The 23,195-nt window shown below is 40.0% G+C and overlaps 3 protein-coding genes across 7 annotated transcripts in view; 2 read left to right on the top strand and 1 right to left on the bottom strand.

Annotated features, from left to right (window-relative positions):
* The first annotated feature begins 596 nt into the window (after positions 1–596).
* DNAAF4 (dynein axonemal assembly factor 4) lies at positions 597–15,568 on the top strand. The gene is made up of 9 exons (XM_067556132.1): positions 597–741; positions 2,485–2,632; positions 5,484–5,617; positions 7,936–8,176; positions 9,042–9,187; positions 10,326–10,435; positions 11,554–11,707; positions 12,799–12,904; positions 14,552–15,568. The coding sequence occupies exons 1-9, from the start codon at positions 619–621 to the stop codon at positions 14,659–14,661; spliced, it is 1,272 nt and encodes a 423-aa protein (XP_067412233.1). The 5' UTR covers positions 597–618; the 3' UTR covers positions 14,662–15,568.
* A 1,651-nt stretch (positions 15,569–17,219) lies between these two features.
* The window catches only part of CCPG1 (cell cycle progression 1), a 41,733-nt gene continuing 35,757 nt past the window's right edge, over positions 17,220–23,195 (top strand). For 3 of the 4 annotated variants that reach the window (XM_067555878.1, XM_067555877.1, XM_067555875.1), the window contains exon 1: positions 19,885–19,989. The gene's annotated coding sequence lies outside the window, so the exon portion shown is untranslated. Of the gene's footprint in view, positions 17,699–19,142; positions 19,235–19,884; positions 19,990–23,195 lie in introns of those variants that run through there. The other variant, XM_067555876.1, reaches the window with a different exon arrangement.
* Positions 17,840–19,958, bottom strand: PIERCE2 (piercer of microtubule wall 2). Of its 2 annotated transcripts, none has more exons than XM_067555879.1 (2): positions 19,465–19,958; positions 17,840–18,602 (listed from the first exon to the last, which is right to left on the bottom strand). In XM_067555879.1, the coding sequence occupies exon 2, from the start codon at positions 18,591–18,593 to the stop codon at positions 18,240–18,242; it is 354 nt and encodes a 117-aa protein (XP_067411980.1). In that variant the 5' UTR covers positions 18,594–18,602; positions 19,465–19,958; the 3' UTR covers positions 17,840–18,239. The 2 variants fall into 2 exon arrangements, with proteins under 2 accessions (XP_067411980.1, XP_067411981.1); XM_067555880.1 differs by lacking the exon at positions 19,465–19,958 and adding an exon at positions 19,323–19,450.

Here is a 23,195-nt window from a genome sequence, read left to right as displayed (position 1 = left end):
TTTCACAACGCTGGAGCGGAGAGAAGCTCCGTCCTCTGGCTTGGGGGTGGGGGTGTCTCGGAGGGCAGAGAAGAGGCCTGCTGGGTGCGGACGGGCTGACAGGACGGGCGGTCCCAAGCGATTGGACCAGCCTGACTGGGGAAGAGGCCCGAGGCAGGGGAGGCAGAAGTTTCTTCCCTAGCCCATTGGAGGTGGTGCCCCACCAGGCTTTCCCCAGAGCACCTCCCTTGCTGCCCTGAGGCGGGACTGGCTGGTGTGGCATCGGACCGCTCCGAGCGCTCCCCGTCTCGCTAGCTGCCTGCATGCAGGCCTCATTGCCAACGCGCAGGGTCAGACTCAGGCGGCGGCAGCGGCCCCCTCACCCTTCAGACTACATATCCCGGCATGCAAAGTTCCCCCTCGGGTGGGGTCTATGTAGCCCAAAGCCCCAGCATGCAATGGGGCCCTGCTTGGGCAGAAGGCGACTCGAGCCTGCTGTTCTGGTCCCGTATTACGTAATGGCGGGGGGACTCACGCGCGGGCGGGCTCAATGAGTGACCCGGAAGTGCTGGCGGAAGGCAGCGGAAGGCCTGAATCTCTCCTAGCAACCGCTGCAGTGCGCCCTTAGCAGCGGCGGCCATGCCGATCTGGGTGCAGGATTACAGCTGGCGGCAGACAGACTCTGTCGTTTTCCTCTCCCTGCCGATGCGCGGTGTCCGGGTCACCCAGGCTAACATCTTCTGCACTGAGCAGTATCTGAAGGTGGGGCGGCCTCTGCCCTTCTCTCCGCTCCCAGCCTGAGGACAGCCCTGTACTGTCCCCTTACGCCTTCCCCACTCGCCTCCTCTTGGAGGGCTAAAGGGAGTCCCTAGCCACCACCGCCCCGATCTCCCTGTGGGGCGGGCTGGGCGAGGAAGCGGCGCCCCTTCGGTCTCCCAGCCTCTCCTCCGGATAGGAATCCCTCCTCCCGCTCTGCTCTGGGTATCTTTCCCCTGCCGCTCTCCCTTTCGCCGCTTTGCGTGGGAGAGCTATAGCAAAGTGAACGCGAGCATGATTCCTGATCGCTGCTGGGACCGTCAGGAGTCAGGCTTTTGTCACTGACGCTCTTCAACTTGTGCAACCAAGCAACCCTTTAAGAGGGTTGAAGGGATTTGGAGGGGAGAGGTTGAATAGAATTCATAAGGCAGGAAGAAGAGGTCTTCGGACCTTCTTGCTTTAAGGTGGAAGATGTCTCGCCAACACAGTGTTTTGTGGTTCTTCAGCACAGACATGCTACTGCCACCTCCGTGTGTAACATGGATGCTAGTTGGCAGATACAGAAATTAACCTTCGGAAGCTAAGTTGATTTATGCTTCACTACAAATATGGCACCTTATATATATAAATGAATTAATAACAAATTACAATTTATGGGGGAATAATAAGAAACTAAAACACTGATTCGTAATATAACAGAAATTGGAGTCAGTCAATACCTGTGAAAAGGGTATAATCTTGTTAAACTGACCTAAAACAGGTGACTGGAGACCGGAAACATTCTTTAGCCATCACTCCTTTGTGTTGCACCTAAACTACATGTAGCAATTGTTTTGGAGATAAAGGATAACCCCAGATTTTTCTTTATATTACTGCCTTAAAATCAGATATAGGCTAGCCTCTGGATTTTAAACCAAATGCCATCAGTCAATGATTTGTAATCCATTGGTCAAATTACCCACGCTGCAGATCTGCAACGCTGTGGCTCTGGCACCTTAGGGAGAGATTTTCAAACACCAGGTATTAGGCACTTAACTCCTACTGGAAGTCTTTCAATGGAAGCTGGGCACCAATCTCCCTTTTATGCTTTTGAAAAGTCTCCTTTACTATAACAATAACGACAATAACAAAAAAAAAGCATTGTAATCAGTGCAATAATTACTAAGAAATTGTGCATACAATTTTAGTTTGTATTAAACTAAATCTTTTTCTTAAAAAGAAGTTGGCAGTGTCCCATGTTTCTCATCATATTTAGCTGACTGGTTTTTGCACATGATTGCACTTTTTGTAAATACAGTATATGTAATGGAAATTGTAAAGCTGTGAGTCAACCAGTGTTGTAAAATGATATATTTCATTACTAGTTTTTGGTATTGGTTAATGCCATAAGTATTTGCAGGCAAATAATAATTTGTATCATCACTGCAGTTCTAATTCTTTCAATGTTGTTTGGCATGTCACACTGTGTACTAAAATTGAACTCATTTATAAATGTTAATTTTTGATATTTTAATGAGATAGACTTAGCTACTGTAAATGATCTGTTCTACAGCAAATTACAGTCTAGTTAATGGAGTCTCATTTTTACTAGCTGTTATGATTTTCTTTGTTTGTTATAAGAAAACATTTGCTAAATATTTAAATATACATTAGGGATTTAATTATTTAGCTACTATCTTATTAAACATTTTATTTAATAAAATACTTTTAAAAGAATACACATGTATATTTGCTATTTATATTTTATAGGTAAATGTTCCTCCATTTTTATTTGAAGCCATTCTGTATGCTCCTGTTGATGATACTAGTAGTACAGCAAAGATCAGAAATGAAACCATTTTCTTCACTTTATATAAAAAAGAAGTGGCTATGTGGGAATCCCTGGTTATGGAAAATGGTAAGTTGTCTACTGTGGAACATAGATTGATTATTTAAAAAACAGACAAACTTAAAAAATCCTTGCCCCACAAGATTTAATTGGTACATGAAGCAGTACATTATAGATTTTTCTTTATAACAAAGCTCATGCATTCCTTCCCCCTCAAGCTTCAATCCGCAGTTGAACAAAGTAACAGAAACACACACCCCAACAAATATTAACCTAGAAAATCAATGTTCAAAGAATCTTAACTCTGCCCCACTAACAAAGCCTTGGGACGATCTAGAAACTTAGGCAATGTGAGCTGTAGCTAACACACAGATTAATTTGTATTTTTACTTCCAAATGTAAGAACACATTTGATTGGATTGCTTTATTCTTAATGCTAGAGAGTGATTCCTCACAGCCATTTCAATGAAAGTGCACCTTTTATTTTCATCAAAAATTCTAATGACTTTAGGCTTATGTAGAGTCATTTGAACTCCACAGAATTATACAGGCTTGTTTGCTTTTGGGATAAAGAAAAGCTAACTTTCTGCACTGATCTCCAAACAAACATGTACCTGCAAATATAAAAGTGTTGGATATTTCTGGTCTGTTGTATTTATAATTGCCATAAATAATCCATATGTACACATACAAATCTCCTAAGATCAGAAGATTCCACTGTAATGATTATGTGGCAAGCGTGTGGGGCTTTGCAAAGGCACGGGATCATATTAGTTGTCTGAGATAACTGCAGACTTAAGGAAAGTAATTCTGAGCTTTCAGAACTCATTTTCGTAAGGTTACCTCTTATGTAGTAAGAATGGAAGTATATGTTGTGTAAGGATATATGGAGGGCATGAGGGTGGGGAAGTATCTCTGTTGGAGGAACATGTTGTGCTCCTTAGGGAATAGTTAATCAGCTTTGATCTCCGCCTACACCCAGCTCTCATCTGTGGCTCCAAGTAGCTGTTTGTATGCAACAGCGGCTGCACCCCAGTAAACCACTTTGAGCTGGCTAAATCAGGTGAGGATAGCCAATGGGTCTTTTACCCTGGGTGAGTTAGGGAAATTGCCTTTCTCTAGCATGTGAAGACTGTTCCAGTGGACTGGGCGGAAGAAATCAATTTATGATTCAATGGCCATGAAGGCAGTTCAGCAAAGTGCCATGGGGCACAGAGAGCATGACAAGGCATTGAAGATGTCCTGGTCACCCACTGAAGCTAAGGAAGTCCCCAGCCATAATGATTCTTCATGTTGCTGGAATCAGGTTTCTGCAGCCGAGAGAATAGGACTGCGACTGCCCCTGTACCACGGCTTTCTCACTCAAATATTTCCCACACAGGTTTTCTTGCAAATCTCATCCCAATAGATGGAGAATAGTGACAATATCATTGTTGTCATTAGCTTCCAACATATGTTGTGTGGAACGTGGAATGTTGGCAGCAGCTTGGGACAAAGTAAAGTTTGTTTGGGTGACTTCAGCTGTGCATGTCCATATTTTCCAGTGTTTGGGGATGATGTTTATGAATGGTTTGGGGGAGGTATGTGTGTGTAAGTGTGTAAAACTACCAGGTTTTCTTGAGAGTTTTTTGTCTCCCTGAAAAATCAGGAACCTTAGATTATTTTTATCTATCTATCTATCTATCTATCTATCTCATGTCACTATTTTCTGTTCTTGCTGATTGTTTCCTTTTTGCATTAAAATTATTTTTGACAATGAAAATAAATTAGCTTAACTTCTGTTATAGTCACTTTCTGTGTCTTGTACTGGGCAATATTTGGATAGCATTCTTTGTAGAGGAATATTTCAATCCAATCCAAATTGTTCTTTGTGAGAATTAAAAAGAAAAAAGAAACATTTCTATGTATTATAGGTCTTAGCTAATGAGGTTCAACAAAGAAAAGTGCAGAGTCCTCCACTTAGGAAGGAAGAATCCCATGCACAGCTATAGCCTGGGGACCGATGAGCTAGGCAGCAGTTCTGCAGAAAAGGACCTGGGGGTAACTGTGGATAAAAAGCTGGATATGAGTCAGCAGTGTGCCCTGGTTGTCAAGAAGGCTAATAGCATATTGGGCTGCATTAGGAGGGGCATTGCCAGCAGGACGCGGGAAGTAATTATTCCTCTCTATTCGGCATTGGTGAGGCCGCATTTAGAGTATTATGTCCAGTTTTGGGCCCCCCACTACAAAAAGGATGTAGACAAGTTGGAGAGAGTACAGCGGAGGGCAACAAAAATGATTAGGGGGCTGGAGCACAGGACTTATGAGGAGAGGCTAAGGGAACTGGGCTGGTTTAGTCTGCAAAAGAGAAGAATGAGGAGGGATTTGATAGCAGCCTTTAACTACCTGAAAGTTCCAGGGAGGATGGGGCTAGGCTGTTCTCGGTGGTGGCAGATGACAGAACAAGGAGCAACGGTCTCAAGTTGCAGTTGGGGAGGTCTAGGCTGGACATTAGGAAAGTTTTTCACTAGGAGGGTGGTGAAGCACTGGAATGGGTTACCTAGGGAGGTGGTGGAATCTCCATCTTTAGAGGTTTTTAAGCTGAGGCTTGACAAAGCCCTGGCTGGGATGATATAGCTGAGGTTAGTCCTGCTTTGAGCAGGGGGTTGGACTAGATGACCTCCTGAGGTCTCTTCCAACTCTAATATTCTATGATTCTATGATAGAACCTTGTTCTTATGAAACATAGCTTTTGTGTTTAAGTGAAGTTTATATTGTTCTTTTAAAGATGTGATTAACAGAGGGTTGCATTGTAGAACTGGGTGGGCTACATTTTTGCCACTCTGTCTAAGATACAATACTGAGAGAAATCCTGTTTCCCTGTACACAATGAATAACATATGAATTTCAGTCTAAAATTACTCAAATGGTTTTCTTTCAGCTGACAAAGAGAAAATGCAGAGAATAAGAGAGAATGCTGTCATAAAAGCCCAAGAGAAGGCAAATGAAGAGGAAAAATCAAAAGCTGTTACAAAACAAGAACATAAAAAATATGCTCTGGAGGCCACAATGAAGGTAAATTTATATGTGACTCTACAAGAATTAAATAAAATAAATATAATCTTAAATAATTGCCAACCAATTTGACAGGTTTGGGGTTAAATATGCTATGTAAAAATAGCTATTCTAAAGTAGTAATCTTTATTAAAGTGGTGGAAGAATTTGCTTGACTGTTAATTCCTCCTTTATTTGTACTTTGGGCTTTTCCATTGCCAGGTCTGGAAATCACATGGAGGAAAACAATGAATGTATGAAAAAATTTACTGTCAGCATATTAATTATAAACTGATTTCTTGTGAGATCAGGCAAGTGTTAGTATCTACAGGGAGATTAAGATTGTAATAATTTGGATAAGATAAAATAAAATAAAATAAGTTGAGCTCTATATATGGATTAAGCAATGTAAACTCTTAGAAATATTTTATTCACCTTCATCCTGGAATATCAAATTTGTGGTATACAGCTTTTGCACTTGTGCTAATCCGTAGTCACCCACCTCTGTTCTACAATGCTTCCACTCACAAATATGGTAACCTTTATATGTCTTTATTTACACCAACTTGCTCTTCTACATACCACATGAAATGATCATTTATGTAACTTTTTGTGTTTTTAAGATACTCATAAAATGCAAGAGAACTATGTACTCTTCAGAGTAATTCCTTATAAACATGTTAAGCCTGATTTTACTTTTTTGTGAATATATATATTCAGAAATTCCAAGGCCACAACGGACCATTCTGATTATCTAGTCCAGTGGTTCTCAACCAGAGGTACACATACACTTGGGGGTACGCTGAGGTCTTCCAGGGGGTGATGAGCTCATCTAGATACTTGCCTACTTTTACAACAGGCTATATAAAAAGCACTAGGGAGGTCAGTACAAACAAAAATTTCACACAAACAATGACTTGTTTATGCTGCTCTATACTATGCTCTGAAATGTAAGTACAATATTTATATTCCAATTGATTTATTTTATAATTATATGGAAAAAAGTAAGCAATTTTTCAGTAATAGTATACAGTGACACTCTTGTATTTTTATGTTTGATTTTGTAAGTAGTTTTTAAGAGAGGTGAAACTTGAGGGTACACAAGATAAATCAGACTGCTGAAAGAGATACAGTAGTCTGGTAAGATTGAGAGCCACTGATCTAGTATGATATCCTGTATATCTTGTGTCATAGAGCTTCCCCAAAATAATTCCAAGAGCACATCTTTCAGAAAAGCATCCAATCTTGATTTAAATATCGTCAGTGATGGAGCCATTGTGATCTTTGGTAAATTGTTCCAATGGTTACTTTATAGCTTTTAAAAAATATACCAGTCAGAATCTTAGCGCTTTTGAGATTGCATATGCAGAAATCACTTTCAGTGTCAGGCAAATGGAGCTATTCCTTGAGTAGAAATGTGGTAGCCATTCTACATGAGCAGCTAAGTTTTAGGAGAAATGGGAAATTAAGAATAATGTATCCAAATTAAAATATATATTTTACTGCTCTAAATTTCCCTGAGATACTGAGCTGGAATATGTCAAGGATATTGGGGTAGAACCCTTCTTACTGTCTTGAATAGTGCCATAGAATCTTTCATAACCAGAAGTAGTCAGATTCCATAACAGGGTTTCTCAAACTTTTTTTTTTCTGGGACCCCTTTTGAAAATATTTCAGGCTGTGACGCAAACCCCCATGTCATGCCACCCTTCTGCGCTGCTGCTGAGGGCAGCGCTGCCTTCAAAGCACCCAGCCAGCAGCCGCTGCTGGCTGTCAGCTATGGCATGTGCTGTGGCTGACAGCTCGCAACCTCCCCATAATAACCTCATGACCCCTTGAGGGGTCCTTACCCCCAGTTTGAGAACCACTGAAGGATATAGCAGTTCCAGTAGCAAAGTATTCCTAAGTATCACGCTGGAGGAGTGGTCCATTACTGAATCAAGGGGAAAAGTGTTACATGCTAAGCCTCTACATATTCTGTGTGAGTCTCCAACCAAGTGCTATAAAGCAGCCCAGAGTGCTAAGAAAAATGTACGTTCCTCAGAATAAGAACTCAATGAGCATCACTTTCCTAAATTTTTCAGTAGTGATATTAAAATAGCTTGAGGCATATATTTTTCGGGCTCTGTGACTTATTCTAAATATTAATACATAGAAGCCAATCAGTTTCCCATTTTTCCAACCATTTTTCTAGGATCCCTCAGCTTTGTATATAATGTCACATTCATAATGATGCTGTGGTTGGGGTATAGAATTGGGAGCTATTTATGCATTCTCGTTTCTGTCCTGCTCATTTTCTACAAACATTACATGTTCTGATAGTTCTGTAATTTAAACAGCTAGAAGAAATGGAGAGAAAAAGAATTGAAAATCTGAAAGAAGAAGAGCGAAAGAAGGTCACTGAGGAGCTGGAGATATGGAAAGAAAATCAGAGAAATGAGGAGAAACAAAGAAGGATACAAAGAGAAGAGGAATTATATCAAGAAAAGAAACGAATAGAGGAGAAGAAAAAGCAAGAAATAAATAAAACTAAGATTCTAAATGCAGGAACTTCCAAGACTAGAAGTACACCTACAACAGGTGGTATTCGTGGAATAAAGTTTTATCCTTATTTATAACCTAGATACTATTTTTGTTGTATTAAAATTCAATTCTTAAATGTTTCTAGGCATTTCTGGTTTGTCATTTACCTTTTTATCTAGGTACCCTACTGAACTAGTTGCTTTGCTTTTTTATTTCAGTTGGTTTAGTCTCTTGTTTACTTGCTGTCAATGTGTTGAGGCACACATAAGGGCAGACTTTGGTACTTAGCTCCCCCCCTTCTTTAAATTCCTAGCCCCTCAGCATAATGTTGTCTTTTTGGTGAGAATAGCAGGAAGTAGCATTATTCTTCATTACAAATAGTATCATTCCATTAAATACTGCTTTTTGATGCTAATTGATTAATAATTTCTATGCACTCCTAATCAATACAAGTATTGGATTAAAACAACCTTCTATCTGATGAACATAGCTACAAAGTGTCTAGTACAAGCTGAAGTGCCCCACAACATTAAATGATATTCAGTGTAAAATATACTGCAAAATGATTGGGTGATTTCTGCACATACCCTTCAGCATAAACCCCAATTTTTCAACTCCTAAATCTGTCCCTGTATTTGAAATTCATATGAAAACCAAAACTCATTCATATGAAACTCAAATTTTACAAAGGTTTTATACATCCCACAAACTGTGAGTTTACTTGTGTATGACGATATAACCAGCTTGTATAAAACAGCAAGATGAAAAGTTTTTAGAGCTGTTCCTTTAAAAAACAAAACAAAAAATCTTGAGGTGTACTTCTACTTTATAAAACTAAATTATGTCTACTTCAAAATATGAGGGGAAAAGAGAAAATGAAAAATAAATTTGCTTTTTTCTGTTCTAATTGTATCTTTTGCAGCTGGTAGTTCTGGAAATATATTTTCAGAGAAATTAAAAGAAGAATCTTTCCCTGCTCCTCGATCTTCTGGTACTATTAAAATTAGTTTCACATCTCGGGTGTTTCCTACGGCTCTCAGAGAATCCCGAGTAGCAGAAGAGGAAGAGGTAAGGATAGTTTTCCATTTTGCAAGGGTGCTCTCATTGCACTCAGAAGTGTTTGTTGTGCTATTCATTCATGTGGCCAACAACAGTCTATGGAATTGAATTTTCCAATCCATTGCTTTGCTAAACCAAGCAGGGAAACTCACATTTTGGTAGTAGTATTGTTGGAAATAGAAGTTACAATGTGGAAGTCTTATTCCTGACGTGAGACTGATACATCTTTCCTTACCTCTCTTTCTGTCATTTCATGAAGTCCTATATATTTCTCATTTATTTTCCTGTATTGAAATTAGTTTAAACTAGAGATATTGGGAACAAATGAAATGGTCACTTTTAATTTAACTGATATAAATATATTCTCAGCTATACTTATGTGGAGTGGTAGTCATCCACTTCTAACTTAAGGTAGCTGTATCCCTTATTGTCCATTTTGTGTGGTTGTAGAGTAATGAGTGTTCCTTTGATCCTTCTGTCATCTTTTATATATTTCTTTGAGACCAATCATATAAATTCCAAGTTTGTATTTCTTATGGATTTCCTGATGAATATGTACAGTTTGCTAAATTAGTTTGAAAAGTAAACTAGTCTGTATCACTGGTCATTTTTTCCATCATGGTGAACTGCAAATTGGAACTTTGGTTGTACTGTGTAATATGATGGTGCACCCACTCTCAGCCCCATGCAGCCGATGGCAGGAACCTCCGCTCTCAGCCCAAATTTCACTTCACATACAAGGATGAAATGCATTTTATAAAGTTCTGTCCTCTTGTGGAGTTAAGATCCAACTAGATGATGATATTTTTGATCTACATTCATAATCTGTTTTTTAGAACACCGTTGGGTGTACATTGAAACTCCGTTGGATGTACATGGACACATTCTTCTTTGTAATTGCAAAAAAACAGTTTAGTAGCCAGGCAGTACCACACCATTACTGGTAATTTAGAAACAAAATATATGGGAAAACATAGAGCTTTTCTGATCTTGAGTCAGCAACAATGTGTTTCTACCAAAAATGGGATAAAGAAATATTTCCTGGATAAATAAGTGAAAGGATGAAAGCAAAATGAAAACCTAAATCTCAGAAAGTAAATCTTATAGAACCAAAATGCTAACATCTTGCACATACATCTTACCACAGTGGCTGCATAAGCAAGCAGAGGTTCGTAGAGCAATGAATGTTAATTTTTCTGAGCTGAAAGATTTAAATGAGGACGAGAAGAACCCAGACTGGCTGAAGGACAAAGGAAAGTGAGTTACACTCATTCCAAGATATGTTTACAATCATATATGAGAAACATAATTACCCAGTGCATTATTTTTAGGAAATTAAATGCTGATTCTGTTTTTTAGTAGAGAAAATGTTTACTTTGTATGTTACCCTTCTATGTAGAATTTTATTTTCCATCATTGTTTTCACTGGATGATTTACAAATAATGTATACACCACACCTCTGAGTTCAAGAAAAAATGCCTTTTAGTGAGAATGTGGCCTATGGGGTAGTGCACTGGATTGGACTCCAAAGACTGCTATTCCACTGGCCTGCTAGGTCACTGGTGTGCTTAGGCAAGTTACTTCCCTCCCTGTGTCCATCTGTAAAATTGGAATAATGATGCTGACCTCCTTTGTGACACTGCGATCTATGGATAAAAAGTGCTATATAACAACCAGATGGTATATTAACATTATTATTATAATATGAGATGCTCAATCTATTTAGTTTATTCAAGAAAGGGTTAAAAGGGGACTTTGATCACAATCTATAAGTACCTACATGGGAAAGAGATTCCTAATAGCAAATGGTTCTTTAATCGTTCAAAAAAAGGCAAAATAAAATCCAATGGTTGGAAGCTGAAGCTGACAAATTCACACAACATAAATTGCAAATTTTTAACTAGTGAGATGGTGGTTTCTCCATCACTTGAAGTCTTTAAATCAAGACTGAATATCTGTGTAAAAAATGCAATAAAGCTCAGATGAAAGTTATCAGCTTGATGTAGGAATTACTGGGTGGGAGTCTATGGCCTCTGTTTATTCAGGAGTTTAGACTTGGTGATCATTATCTGAGAAAAGTCTGGCATATAAGTCTATTAATCTTCTGCACCGTATCTATGGAAATATGCCCTTCTTTTCCTGTTTTTCAATGCTGTGTTACCTTACTTTGTCTTAAACTTTTGCTAGTGTGGTTGCCAGCATGAAGTTTGAGTAGACTGCATCTACATTGTTTATTATGTCCTCTAAAATGTTATAATTGATGTTTTTAATGGAATTTTTTTCAACTTGTTTGAAATTGTTAGTCTAGTACAAATTGTTTACAATAGGCAGCATTCTCTGTTATTTTAAAATGTACTTTTTATTATGTTTTCAGCAAAATGTTTTCAACAGGAAACTATCTTGCAGCTGTAAATGCCTATAACCTGGCAATTCTTTTAAATAATAAGATTCCAGTACTATATCTGAATCGTGCTGCTTGTCACCTTAAATTGAGAAACTTGCACAAGACCATTGAAGATTCATCTAAGGTATAAATATATTACCTATATAGTGGATTTCTGTAGTTAATCATCTCCTTATAATATGGATTAAATCAACATATAGTTAATTTTTCTGTCAAACAAGAATGTAAATAGTTATGGACACTATATAAAACACCTTAAATTAGATACACGGACAATGATGTGTCAACGTTTTGGATCATTCAGCCCTGATGATAGATAAAAATGACTATTAAATGGTTGGATTAAAAGAGGAATGGCTAGCTAATGATGATTTCAAAAGTTTATGTTATGCAGTATAATTGCACAAGTTGGGACTTGATAGTTACAGTAACTCTATTTTTAATAAAAGAATAGTGCCCTTCAAGAAAAGATCATATACAGATACATTTACTCTTCAAAAAAAAAAAAAAAAAAACTTTGACAAAGGTTTACAGAATATACCCACATAAATTTCATAATCTGTCATGTTGTTCTGCATTTAGTATGAAGAATTAAAAAATCCAAACCCAAACATAACCCAAAAAATTATCTTAAAGGATTGCTGGGACTTCTCAATATTTGATCAACCACTGTTTGTGGAAAGACAGAAAAATTCTACATTCTGTTATATAATAGTGCTTCAACAAAATTGGTACTATATTTTTTACTTCGTATGGTTTTAAAAAAACTCATTACAGGAAATGTATGTATATTTTGGAAAAAAATGGGCCCCAAAATCATTGTTTTGAATTAAGAACTTCATGAGACTCTAAACTTGATTTTCCTAGTGTTTGTAGTAATGCAACATAAATTCAGGTTAATATTTTGTATGTAGCACAATTAGTGATATTGGACTATGATGATGGAATATATTTGTTGTTTTACAAATAATCATTAACGCATTATGAACCAACCTAAGATCCGGACTCCTACTGGGGACAACTTGCACTTGTAAAACTGCACTTGCATTTTTGCCCCTGAAAACAAATTATGAATGCAAATCTTAGAGGTTGCACCACAACCCAGGTAATTAAATGTGAATGCAAATTTTTGTGGGTCCAGTTGTATCTGTAAATGGGATGGTAGGCCACAGAAAATATGTCCCTAAATACCTTGGGTATTTTTTATTTGTAAAGGCACTAGAATTACTGACACCACCTGTTCCAGACAATGCTGATGCTAGAGTGAAAGCTTATGTGAGACGTGGGACAGCATTTTGTCAGTTGGAATTGTATGCTGAAGGTAAGAACTTAGGCTCTGAGTCTGCAAACACTTATTATGCAGGTGTTTAAAATTACACAAGTAATCCCGTTAGGATCAATGGGGCTACTAATACGCTTAAATCTGTTCAGTTTTGGGGTTATAATGTTTAAAGAACTTCTGTTTTTATTGTTGAGATACATATATGTATAGTATGAAAAATCATTACAGTTATATACAGTAGAACCTCAGAGTTCCAAACACCTCGGGAATGGGGGCTGTTTGTAACCCTGAAATGTTCATAACTGAACCAAACGTTAGGGTTCTTTCAAAAGTTTACAACTGAACATTGACTTATTACAGCTTTGATGCTTTACAATGCAGAAGAAAAATGCTGCTTTCCCTTTTTTTTTATTTAGTAGTTTGCTTAACACAGTACTGTACTGTATTTGCTTGGGTTTTTCTTGTTTTTGTCTCTGCTGCTGCCTGATCTCATACTTCCGGTTCCAAATGAGGTGTGTGTTTGATAACTCTGGAGTTTGTAACTGAGGTTCTACTGTACCTCAAGAAATGAAAAATCTTAAACTCCCAAATTTTTCCAAGATGTAAAAATATAAACTGCAAATATGTTCTCATGAAGCCATCAGCAATATGTGTTTTTAAAACATTTTTATTCTAAAATATATAAATTGTTGACAGGTAATATTTTTACTGTATTTCTTAGAGTATCTGTAGTAATAGCGTTCATTTATTGAGCTCTCTAATAATATACCAGTCTTATCTCATAAGGCAAAGTTAAAAACGAGAGAAGGTATATGAGGCCAATTTTTAAAATGCCCCTATTTAAACTCGTATTCTTTTTCCTCTACTCTAACCATGTCCTCTCCTTTTGAATCCCTTTGCTGGCTTTTCTCCTATTGCTTCATATCCACTTTGAGACTGAATAAACTCTTTCCCCACTTACATCTGTTTTATAATTTATTTTATTCCTCCTAGCACTCATTATGTCTTTTTAGACTACTCCATTTTTAGTTTTTCTTGCATTCTCAGCTTCATGACTTCCTACATTGTTTCTCTCCTCTTCAAAACCCACTTCTTCTAGAAATTTTCTTACCTTCTCTTCTCATCAATAATCACTGTGTCCTTGCTTATCTGAACAGTATGTGTGTCTATTCTAATTTAGACCCCAACCCTGCAATCGTATCCATGTAGTTGGATCTTAGTGCCTGTGTGGATAACTAATAACTTCAGTGGAGTACCACAGAGACTCAAGGCTCTGTCTCTGCAGATCCAATTGCAAGTTTGAGGCCTTAGGCTATAGGTGCTTTAGGGCAAAGAATGTGACTAATTGAGTTTACAAAGCCCCATGTAAATCTATGAAAGGTTCTGTTAGTGATTTATAATAATGTTTTAAGTATTAATAATAGTCTATGCTTTTAATATAGCTATGTGATATTTCCATTAAACACCATTTTAAGTCTTATGAAAGTATTAAATAATTGCATACAGTCCAAAGTTAAAGACCATATTTTGTTCAGCTCCAAACCCCATTCAGCAATATTATCTGAAACTCTAGCCCCCAACTTTTACATTCATATAGCTTGGGGACAGTTACTTCTAACTAGCTATTAAAAAGCATAAATATTGTTGTCTGTAGCATTAATAATCTGCTTGCTGTATTAATATTAGGTCTCCAGGATTATGAAGCTGCTCTCAAGATTGATCCTACAAATAAAACTTTAGAACAAGATGCTGAGAAAATCAAACATATTATTTGTGGAACTGCAAAAGATTCTTAACAAAAGCTATAATCAGCATGCTGATGTGTATAAGAGGCTGGAATTAAAAAAACCCTTATTTCAGATTCTGCCTGAGCCAGTGAAGCCACCAGATATTTTGTTGCTGCATTTATCTCAGGTATAAAATTGGGTAAAATTTTCTCATAGTTCTCATGAGAACGACTATAATTTGAGTTAGTATAGTTCAGTAAGAGAAGTAAATAATACACATTTTATTTTCTTATTTGTTTTCCAAAATTGTCATTTGTTTTCTTTGTGTGCAATATAGGCTGGCCTGAATAACAGAACATACTTTATTTAATTTCAAATCTATTGTTAACTGAACAAACATAGTTTCATGGATTTGTAAAACAACTTCAGTTGTTGTGCTTAGTCAACATTGTTAACCACATTCACAATTCTGCTAATGTAGATAGGAACAGCCTTCAGAACCATTGTGAAACATTTTTTAAATAAAGCTTTGCCCTTAGACTAAAAAAATTGGAACCCACTGGGTTAGTTAATGTGGTCTGGATATAGTTATACTTATTTTAAACTTTTGACTGTTATTTCTGAGTTTGCTTGGCATTGATGGTGAACAGCTCTGATGCAATCATAGAATCATATAATAATAGAAGATTAGGGTTGGAAGGGACCTCAGGACATCATCTAGTCCAACCCCCTGCTGAAAGTAGGACCAAGCCCAACTAAATCATCCCAACCAGGGCTTTGTCAAGCCACACCTTAAAAACCTCTAAGGATGGAGATTCCACCACCTCCCTAGATAACCCATTCCAGTGCTTCACCACCCTCCTAGTGAAAAGGTTTTTCCTAATATCCAACCTAGACCTCCCCCACTGCAATTTTTGACCATTGCTCCTAGTTCTGTCATCTACTACCACTGAGAACAGCCTACCGCCATCCTTTCAGGTAGTTAAAGGCCGCTCTTAAATTCCCCCCTCATTCTTCTCTTCTGCAGATTAAACAAGCCTAGTTCCCTCAGCCTCTCCTCATAAGTAATGTGCTCCAGGCCCCTAATCATTTTCGTTGCCCTCCTCTGGACTCTCTCCAATTTGTCCACATCCTTTCTGTAATGGGGGCCCCAAAACTGGGCGCAGTACTCCAAATGTGGCCTCACCAGTGCCGAAAGGGGGGGAATAAACACTTCCCTTGATCTGCTGGCAATGCTCTTACTAATGCAGCCCACTATGCCGTTAGCCTTCTTGGCAATGAGAGCACACTGTTGACTCATATCCTACTTCTTGTCCACTGTAACCCCCAGGTCCTTTTCTGCAGAACTACTTCCTAGCCAGGTGGTCCCCAGTCTGTAGCAACACATGGGATTCTTCCATCCTAAGTGCAGGATTCTGCACTTGTCCTTGTTGATTCTCAACAGATTTTTTTTGACCCAATCCTCCAATTTGTCTAGGTCACTCTGTATCCTATCCCTACCCTCCAGGGTATCTACCACTCCCCCCAGCTTAGTGTCATCTGCAAACTTGCTGAAAGTGCAATCCATCTCATCCTCCAGATCATTCATGAAGATGTTGAACAAAACCGGCCCCAGCACCGATGCCTGGGGCACTCCGCTTGTTACTGGCTGCCAACTAGACATTGAGCCGTTGATCACTACCTGTTGAACCCGATGATCTAGCCAGCTTTCTATCCATCTTATAGTCCATTCATCCAACCCATACTTCTTTAACTTTCTGATAAGAAAAAACCATATCAAAAGTTTTGCTAAAGTCAAGATATATCATGTCCACCGCTTTCCCCACATTCACAGAGCCAGTCATCTCATTCATCATAGAAGGCAATCAGGTTGGTCAGGCGTGACTTCCCTTGGTGAATCCATGCAGCAACCTCTTCAGCAAGGGTGCGTAGCTGAATTTTGGACACTACATTACAGCCAGGCTGTAAGATGGCTGCAGACTGTTGCATCACCCCCTCTACTCATGTTGTGTTCCAGTTGATCAGTGCATTTAGCAGATCTACTGGCTGTTACCCTGACCTGTGCAAAATACTTTCCCCATGTTTTGTGCAGAAAGTTACCATTGAACCTCTTCTTTATGCAGAACTGTAAAGTTCCACCCCCTCCCCCCATGCAAGAAATGTTTGAAACAGCTTTAAAGTTTTGACTTTCCTCAATTATGTAAGGAGTTGCAGAATTTGTTTCTGTAAGTATCACAGTACAAATACTAAGACTGAAGCAGAATGCAAACCTTTTAAAGGACAACCTGCTCACATCAAAATTATATTGAGACAAATTGTGCACTCACTTACTCCACTGGCTTCCTCAAGGTTGCAGGTGGTGGAAATCTTGACAGGATTTGATTCAATTTAAAAAAAATAGTCTGGCCTTGTGCGATGGGGTGTTCACCCCATTCTAGAAAGGAAAGAGTTAAAAGCAGCATAGGGAGGCTGCACAGGGAGCACCCAATCAGAGAGAGGCTACATGGAGCTGCCAATGAGAGCCCAACAGGCTCACCTAAAAGGAACTGAAGGGCAGAGCAGAGTCAGTGGCTGCAGGGAGCCTGAGGAGAGAGGACTGTGTTCTTAGTGGGCTGCAGAATGGTAGTACCTTGGACAGAACAGTTGCTGGTAGGAACTGGGTGAGCAAGAGGGAGAGTCTAAGTGGCTGCTGTGTGCTGGAGGCCCTGAGAAGAGGGTGAAGAAGGTGATGGGGCTGCGGGGAAGTGGCCCAGGAAAGTGAAGTAGGATTGGCAAAGAAGTTAAGGAGAGGCCGCGGGAGATTGCTATCTACAAGGTCTCTGGGCCAGGACCTGGAGTAGTAGGCACCCCTGGATCCCCCCCCCAATTGCTACTGGGGAAGTGGCTGGACTATAGAACTGGGAGATTCTTAACTCCTCCCCTCCAGAATGGGGAAAACATGGATGGTGACATGGTTGTAGGACCGAGTCTTGAAAAGGATGCTGCGGTTCCTGAGCTGAGATGGATCAGCTGGAGGAGAAGGGGGCAGGAGAGGCACCACCCAGGACTGGGCATGTCAGCTGGAAGAGCTAATCCCCAAGACAACCAGCAGACAACCACTGCTTTGGTGAGTGAACTCTCACATCTTGTAACACGGGATCTTGTAGATGTCCTTGTTTTGAACACTAATCTCAAAGATCTATATTTTCGGGTGAATTTCTGTTGCACTTAGCTCTTTAATGCACAAGAAGTGTTGTGTTTTAACACATTTATTTCAAGAGATGAACTTTATTTCTGTATGGGTTGTTGCTGAGAAATGTGTTAACAAATATTCACTTGAAAATCCTGTTTGATCCTTGTAGCAAATTTACTTCCAAAATGGAAAACAAAAATAACAAGCCTGCATTTTGTTTTACCAAAGCTAAAATGACTAGGATTTTTTGACTAAGGGTCAAAATCTGTCTAACTTACTGCTCAAGGTTGAATACACAGTGAGCTGCAGTTACAACCACATCTTCTTTATTAAACTGCTACCACAGAAGTGGAAACAACCCAACTTAAGAGATATCTTAAGTGTGACCTTTTTTTTAAGGTGACACTAATTATACTTCCCTCCAAAATATCCATAGTCATTGAGACTAAATCTCATGAGAAAAGGTAGTATAATTTTACAGAGTATGCTGCATATTTGGGTAGTCATACACCCTACTTCTGTCAATGGCCGTGTTTATATAATTATGTTGAGGCAAACCACAAATTAACAAATGTTTTGTAAACGTTTCATCCTTTGGATGGTAGGTACATGGGACCATTTGAGAGGTAGGTGGTATAGCACCATATTCACTCGAAGTTGTTTTAAACAGTAAAAGCTGAGGGTTTGTCAAGAAATTATTGGTAGTGAGTGTCTTTGGGTCCAACATACAGGTGAACACAGGATTGCCAGGATTTGCACAGGAAGGCAGTTGAACAGATTTGATTTTCTCAGTGTTGGTACTTGATGGTAGCATCTCAGCAGAAGTCATTTTCTTTTCCTAATGAAGAGATCATTGTAATGAGTTTCTTCTCTTTATTAATAATATTTCAGATATATTCATATTAAACCACTGGTTTTTATTAAACAAGCACAGATATTAGGAATTTGTGGAGAACAAGCAATGTGCCACAGATGTTAGTCCTGTGGTTTAATGCAGGACGGGAGGGTGTGCTGATACTTTGGTGATGTGTATGATGCAAGAATCAATATAGAATTGTGTTAATTCATTTTTATGAAGCAAGTCATTCCAGCCTGATGACCTTTAGATGTTCATTTGACCTGAAGCTCTGTTTAAGTTCAAAAGCTAGTCTTTTGCCAACAGAAGTTGGTCCAATAAAAGTTATTACCTCACCTTGTCTCTAACATAAATTGACTGGTTTAGATTAAACTTTAGGTGTAAATGGGATACAATTTTAAAAATCCTGAACAAACCATTTACTTACCTCTGCTGCTAATATAATCTTAGATTAAAACTGACAGCACTTTGACTAGCCAGTTGATGTATCACTAATCTGTTTCCTTTTTGCATTCCTTTCAGATGAGCCAATAAACTGGAATGAAGTCTGTCAGATTCTCAGCGCTGCACTGGCCGTTTGTTTAAAAACACACCTGTTTCCACTGGCATTAAAAGTAAGTGCATGCGATTGTCTCCTCTCCTGATCCGATTCTGTAAATACTTATTTTACAAAACGGGTTTTTAAATCCCTTTCTTCCCCACCTTTCAAATGCCTCCCGGGAGCACGGCAGGACTTGGTGAAACAGCCTCCTACAGCTGAGAAATGCGGCCCCTGCGCTGAGCCGGGCACTCACTGACAATCGCTTACGGCGCCGGGAGAGCCCGCGGCCGCGGCCTTACCCACCTCTCACGCTCTGTGACGAACAGGCGCCAGGTCCACCGCACAGGCACAGCTCTCCACGGCGACAGGCCGGGCCGCTGCTCACCACGGACCGCCTCAGCCTGGCCGCAGTTGCTGTCCAAGGCCCCGCAGCCAGCTCTGCCCCGGGATCTCGACCGCGGCCCCAGCTCCGCAGCGCTCTGGCGTCTGCGGGGGCGCGCGGCGTTGCCATAGCATCAGCCCCTCGAGGAGCCGGTGACGGTCCCTTTGTTGACAAGGCTCACTGCCCTTTGATCTCTGCGCCGCCGCCCCGCTGCTCTGTGGGACCTGTAGTTTCCCTCGGGCTCGGCCCGCGGTGAGTGCGCGGGGACCGGACTACGCTCGCCAGGGTGCTCGGGCGCAGCAGCGATGCGCAGGCGCCGCTTCCCCTGCTGCTGGTTGTTTGTTGTTTTGTGAAGGCGTCAGGAGCTAGCGGCGCACCAGACCATTGACTCCTCAGTCTTCGGCTGGCTGCGGCGGGGGGACGCCGCGCCGGGCCCGATCGCTCAGGTACGAGCGGCTGCAGGGCCGGGGGGGGGGGGGGGGGGGGGGCCGGCGGCTCCTCCCTCCCTCCCTTCGCTTTCCTCTCTGCGTTCGGGGGGCGAACCTCGGGCTTGTCCCTCAGCCCATGGCGACTGCGCCACCTGCTCCCCGCTGGGCTCCCTGTGATAGCGCTCCTCCAGGGCAGCCCTTCAGCTCCCCGCCCGAGAGCGCGCTCCTCCAGCCGCCCCCTTCTCGCTCAGCCGCCCCGACCCCGGGTAGGGGGCAAGGGCCCGTTCGACCGAGAGCGGCGGGCAGGGGAGCAGAGAGCGAGCGCTGGTTTCTGTACCTGAGCGAGAGGGGCCCCTGCCGGCCCCAGGCTGCCCCTGGGTGAGAATAGGCGCTGGGTACGTGGACCAGTGGCGCGGCACCAAGGGCGCGGTGTCTTCAGCCGGAGCATTGGGCTGAAATGCTCGGTGACCCCTTTGCCTTAGGTTTGAGAATCGGGCATAGACATTGCGTGGTAAGCCCACGGTAGGGCAGTACCCGTGTAATAACCTGTTCTCTTTCTGGCTGTCATTTGCTCTGCTTTGTGAGGTTCCATGTCCGCCGTTGGGAAGGGGCTTTCAGTGTGAAGACAGACAAGCGCTGCTGCTGTTGGCAAAGGGCAGGGCCACAAGAGAATGCCGTGGGTTGAGTGTTGGGGGCTGGGCACTTGTTCTGGTAAAGAAATGTCCTCTGCCATGTCTACCAGATGGTGCTGCTTTTAACTTAGTCCGTTTCATCTTGGTAACGTTTAAATAAGAAACGGAATAGGTGGCCGCCCTTCGTGGTGAATGGGTAGGTGTGCTTGTTTGTAGCATTTACCGCTGAGTCAGGACGAACTTGAATTGTTCTCTCTATTGCTCCGTAAAATAAAACACTATTTATTACTTTAATTATATTTTATGTATGTTCAGTCAAATGAGAGGTTGACTCTTAGATCTTGAATATTATGCATTAATATATCATTCATATTAACATTAATTAATTAACGTTAATATTAATCATTATGATTTCCCAACTTCCATCTCTTTCATCATCTCCATACATGCTTGTGACCAATGCAGTGTATTATATTTCATAGATGATGTGATAGTTTACGCTGCTGAATGTTACTTAAGCTGTTTTGGCACCATGCTACTTTATCTGTAGCCAAAATTACATAATACTCATGAGAGAAAAAAAATATATTAGTAGATCACAAAACCTAATATAGAAGTTGCTGTATTTCTGGACTGATTGATTTTAGTAAAGCAGTGCATGTGCACAGAACTATGTGTTCACATCATGCTCTGGGAATTCAAGCAACACTAGTATCACAGTACAGTAAACAAATTAGCAGTACAAAATAGTGAGTTGTCAGAAATCTTTTCGTAGAAATATGTTGATCTGAGGAAGCAGAAAATAATTGCTATTATAATTGAAGACTGCTTAGTATAGGTGCTGGAACTAGGTGCTAGTGCACCCCTTGGCTTGAAGTGGGTTCCATTGTATACAGTACCCCCACTATAAAAATAAAAACCTCTGCTGCTTAGTAAAAGTAATATAAATTTGCATAAAGATTTTGCAATAGCATATTTACCTTAACTATAATTTATTGAAACTTTTTTTGTTTAACAGAAACAAGCTATTCCTGTAGAACAGAATTCTTCATTTCCTAGTTAAAAGTGGAACATAATTAGCTAAAATAAATTTGTTCCCTTTCACTGCTTAGTCACTTAATTCTTTTTTGTCAATATTCATTCAGGTCTTTCTGGTCTGACAAGGTCTTGTTTCAAGATGGAAAATTTTTGGAGTTATATGTAGAATGGAATTATTATTGTGCTGTTCGAAGTTGATATCTATTTTATTCTATTACTCAAATTTTGGTGAATTGGACATAGTATTATATTTCTGTTGTATTCCAATAACAGTTGTAAGCCAATCGTTTCTTTATTTTTACACTGAATATTTATTCCTCTGTTAACTTTAATGGGAGCTGCCACATTGCATAGAGTGATGTGAATAAACTGTTTTAAAAAGAGACTGTCAAATTTGATTGCAGCAGTCAAGACGCTGTCAAATTGAGAGAGAGAGAGTGTGTGTGTGTGTGTGTACACACACACATATATTTAATGAAATTAATTTCCTTTTATGTGTTATTAAATACACCTAAGATTAAAACTAGAAGAATGTTATTTCTTTCACTCATTTTTCCTTTTCCTCCCTATCGCTACACTTACACACCCATTTCCTTTAATATTGTATTAGATTTCATGCCATTAGTGGAGCTTTATCTAGCGCAGTGGTTTTCAACCTGTGGTTCGCGGACCCTGTGGGGGTCTGCAGACTATGTCTAAGAGGTCCACGAAAAGGTGACTGAAAATAAGTTTCAGATCCCAGAAAAGGCATTTCATTTTTTCTCAACAATCAAAAATATGTGAATACCCCCACCTACAGGTCAAAACCCAGAAGTGTTGTTGTTACTATAAAGGCCAACAGTTTAGTGCCCTTTCTCATGCTGCGTTAAATGTTGAGGCGAGCACATATAACATTTAAGTCAAAGTTTTAGGCTGAAAACTGACTGAACAGAATTCAATTATATATAGTTTGCCAAAGGGGTCCTCACTTCCATTTGAAATGTAAGGGTCCGTAGGTGAAAAAAGGTTGAAAACCACTGATCTAGTGTGAGCCCCATAATTACCTCAAATGACACTGACTCCTGTGGAGGATGCAGCCGATTGCATCATGGCTTCTGCTGCTGGGGATGGAGCAAAACATTTTTAACGTGTTCAGTCAGGACAAGAGAACCAAGACTCTGGAAGTAGTTACACTAATTTTTGTGTAATTAATTCTAACAAAATAGTAAAAAGACAAAAGTAAAATGATAGGTTGATCATTACTGTGCAAGGTTTGGAAACCAATTACAATCACTGCCTTAATAACCAACTACTTTTCATCAGAAGCAGCTGAATGTTTTAAAGATAATTAAAATACACTGGGCCTAATCTTGAAAAAATTGGGTGGAAGATACTTTTTTGAAAAATAAGATTTATGTTAACCTCAGTTTGTAGATAGGGAGCTATCAGAAACAAGAATAAAATTATAGTAATTTCACTGTTGATACCTTGGGTATTGGAGTCTGATCCAAAGCCCATTGAAGTCAGTAAGAAAATGCCAATTGACTTTAGGGCTTTAGTGGGGCTTTGGAGAGG

Source organism: Emydura macquarii, unplaced genomic scaffold, assembly GCF_026122565.2.
Source record: "Emydura macquarii macquarii isolate MOO-44397 ecotype Brisbane River unplaced genomic scaffold, CSIRO-AGI_Emac_v2 contig_1644, whole genome shotgun sequence".
NCBI lineage: Eukaryota > Metazoa > Chordata > Testudines > Chelidae > Emydura > Emydura macquarii.
This window is presented reverse-complemented; position numbering and strand designations above follow the sequence as displayed.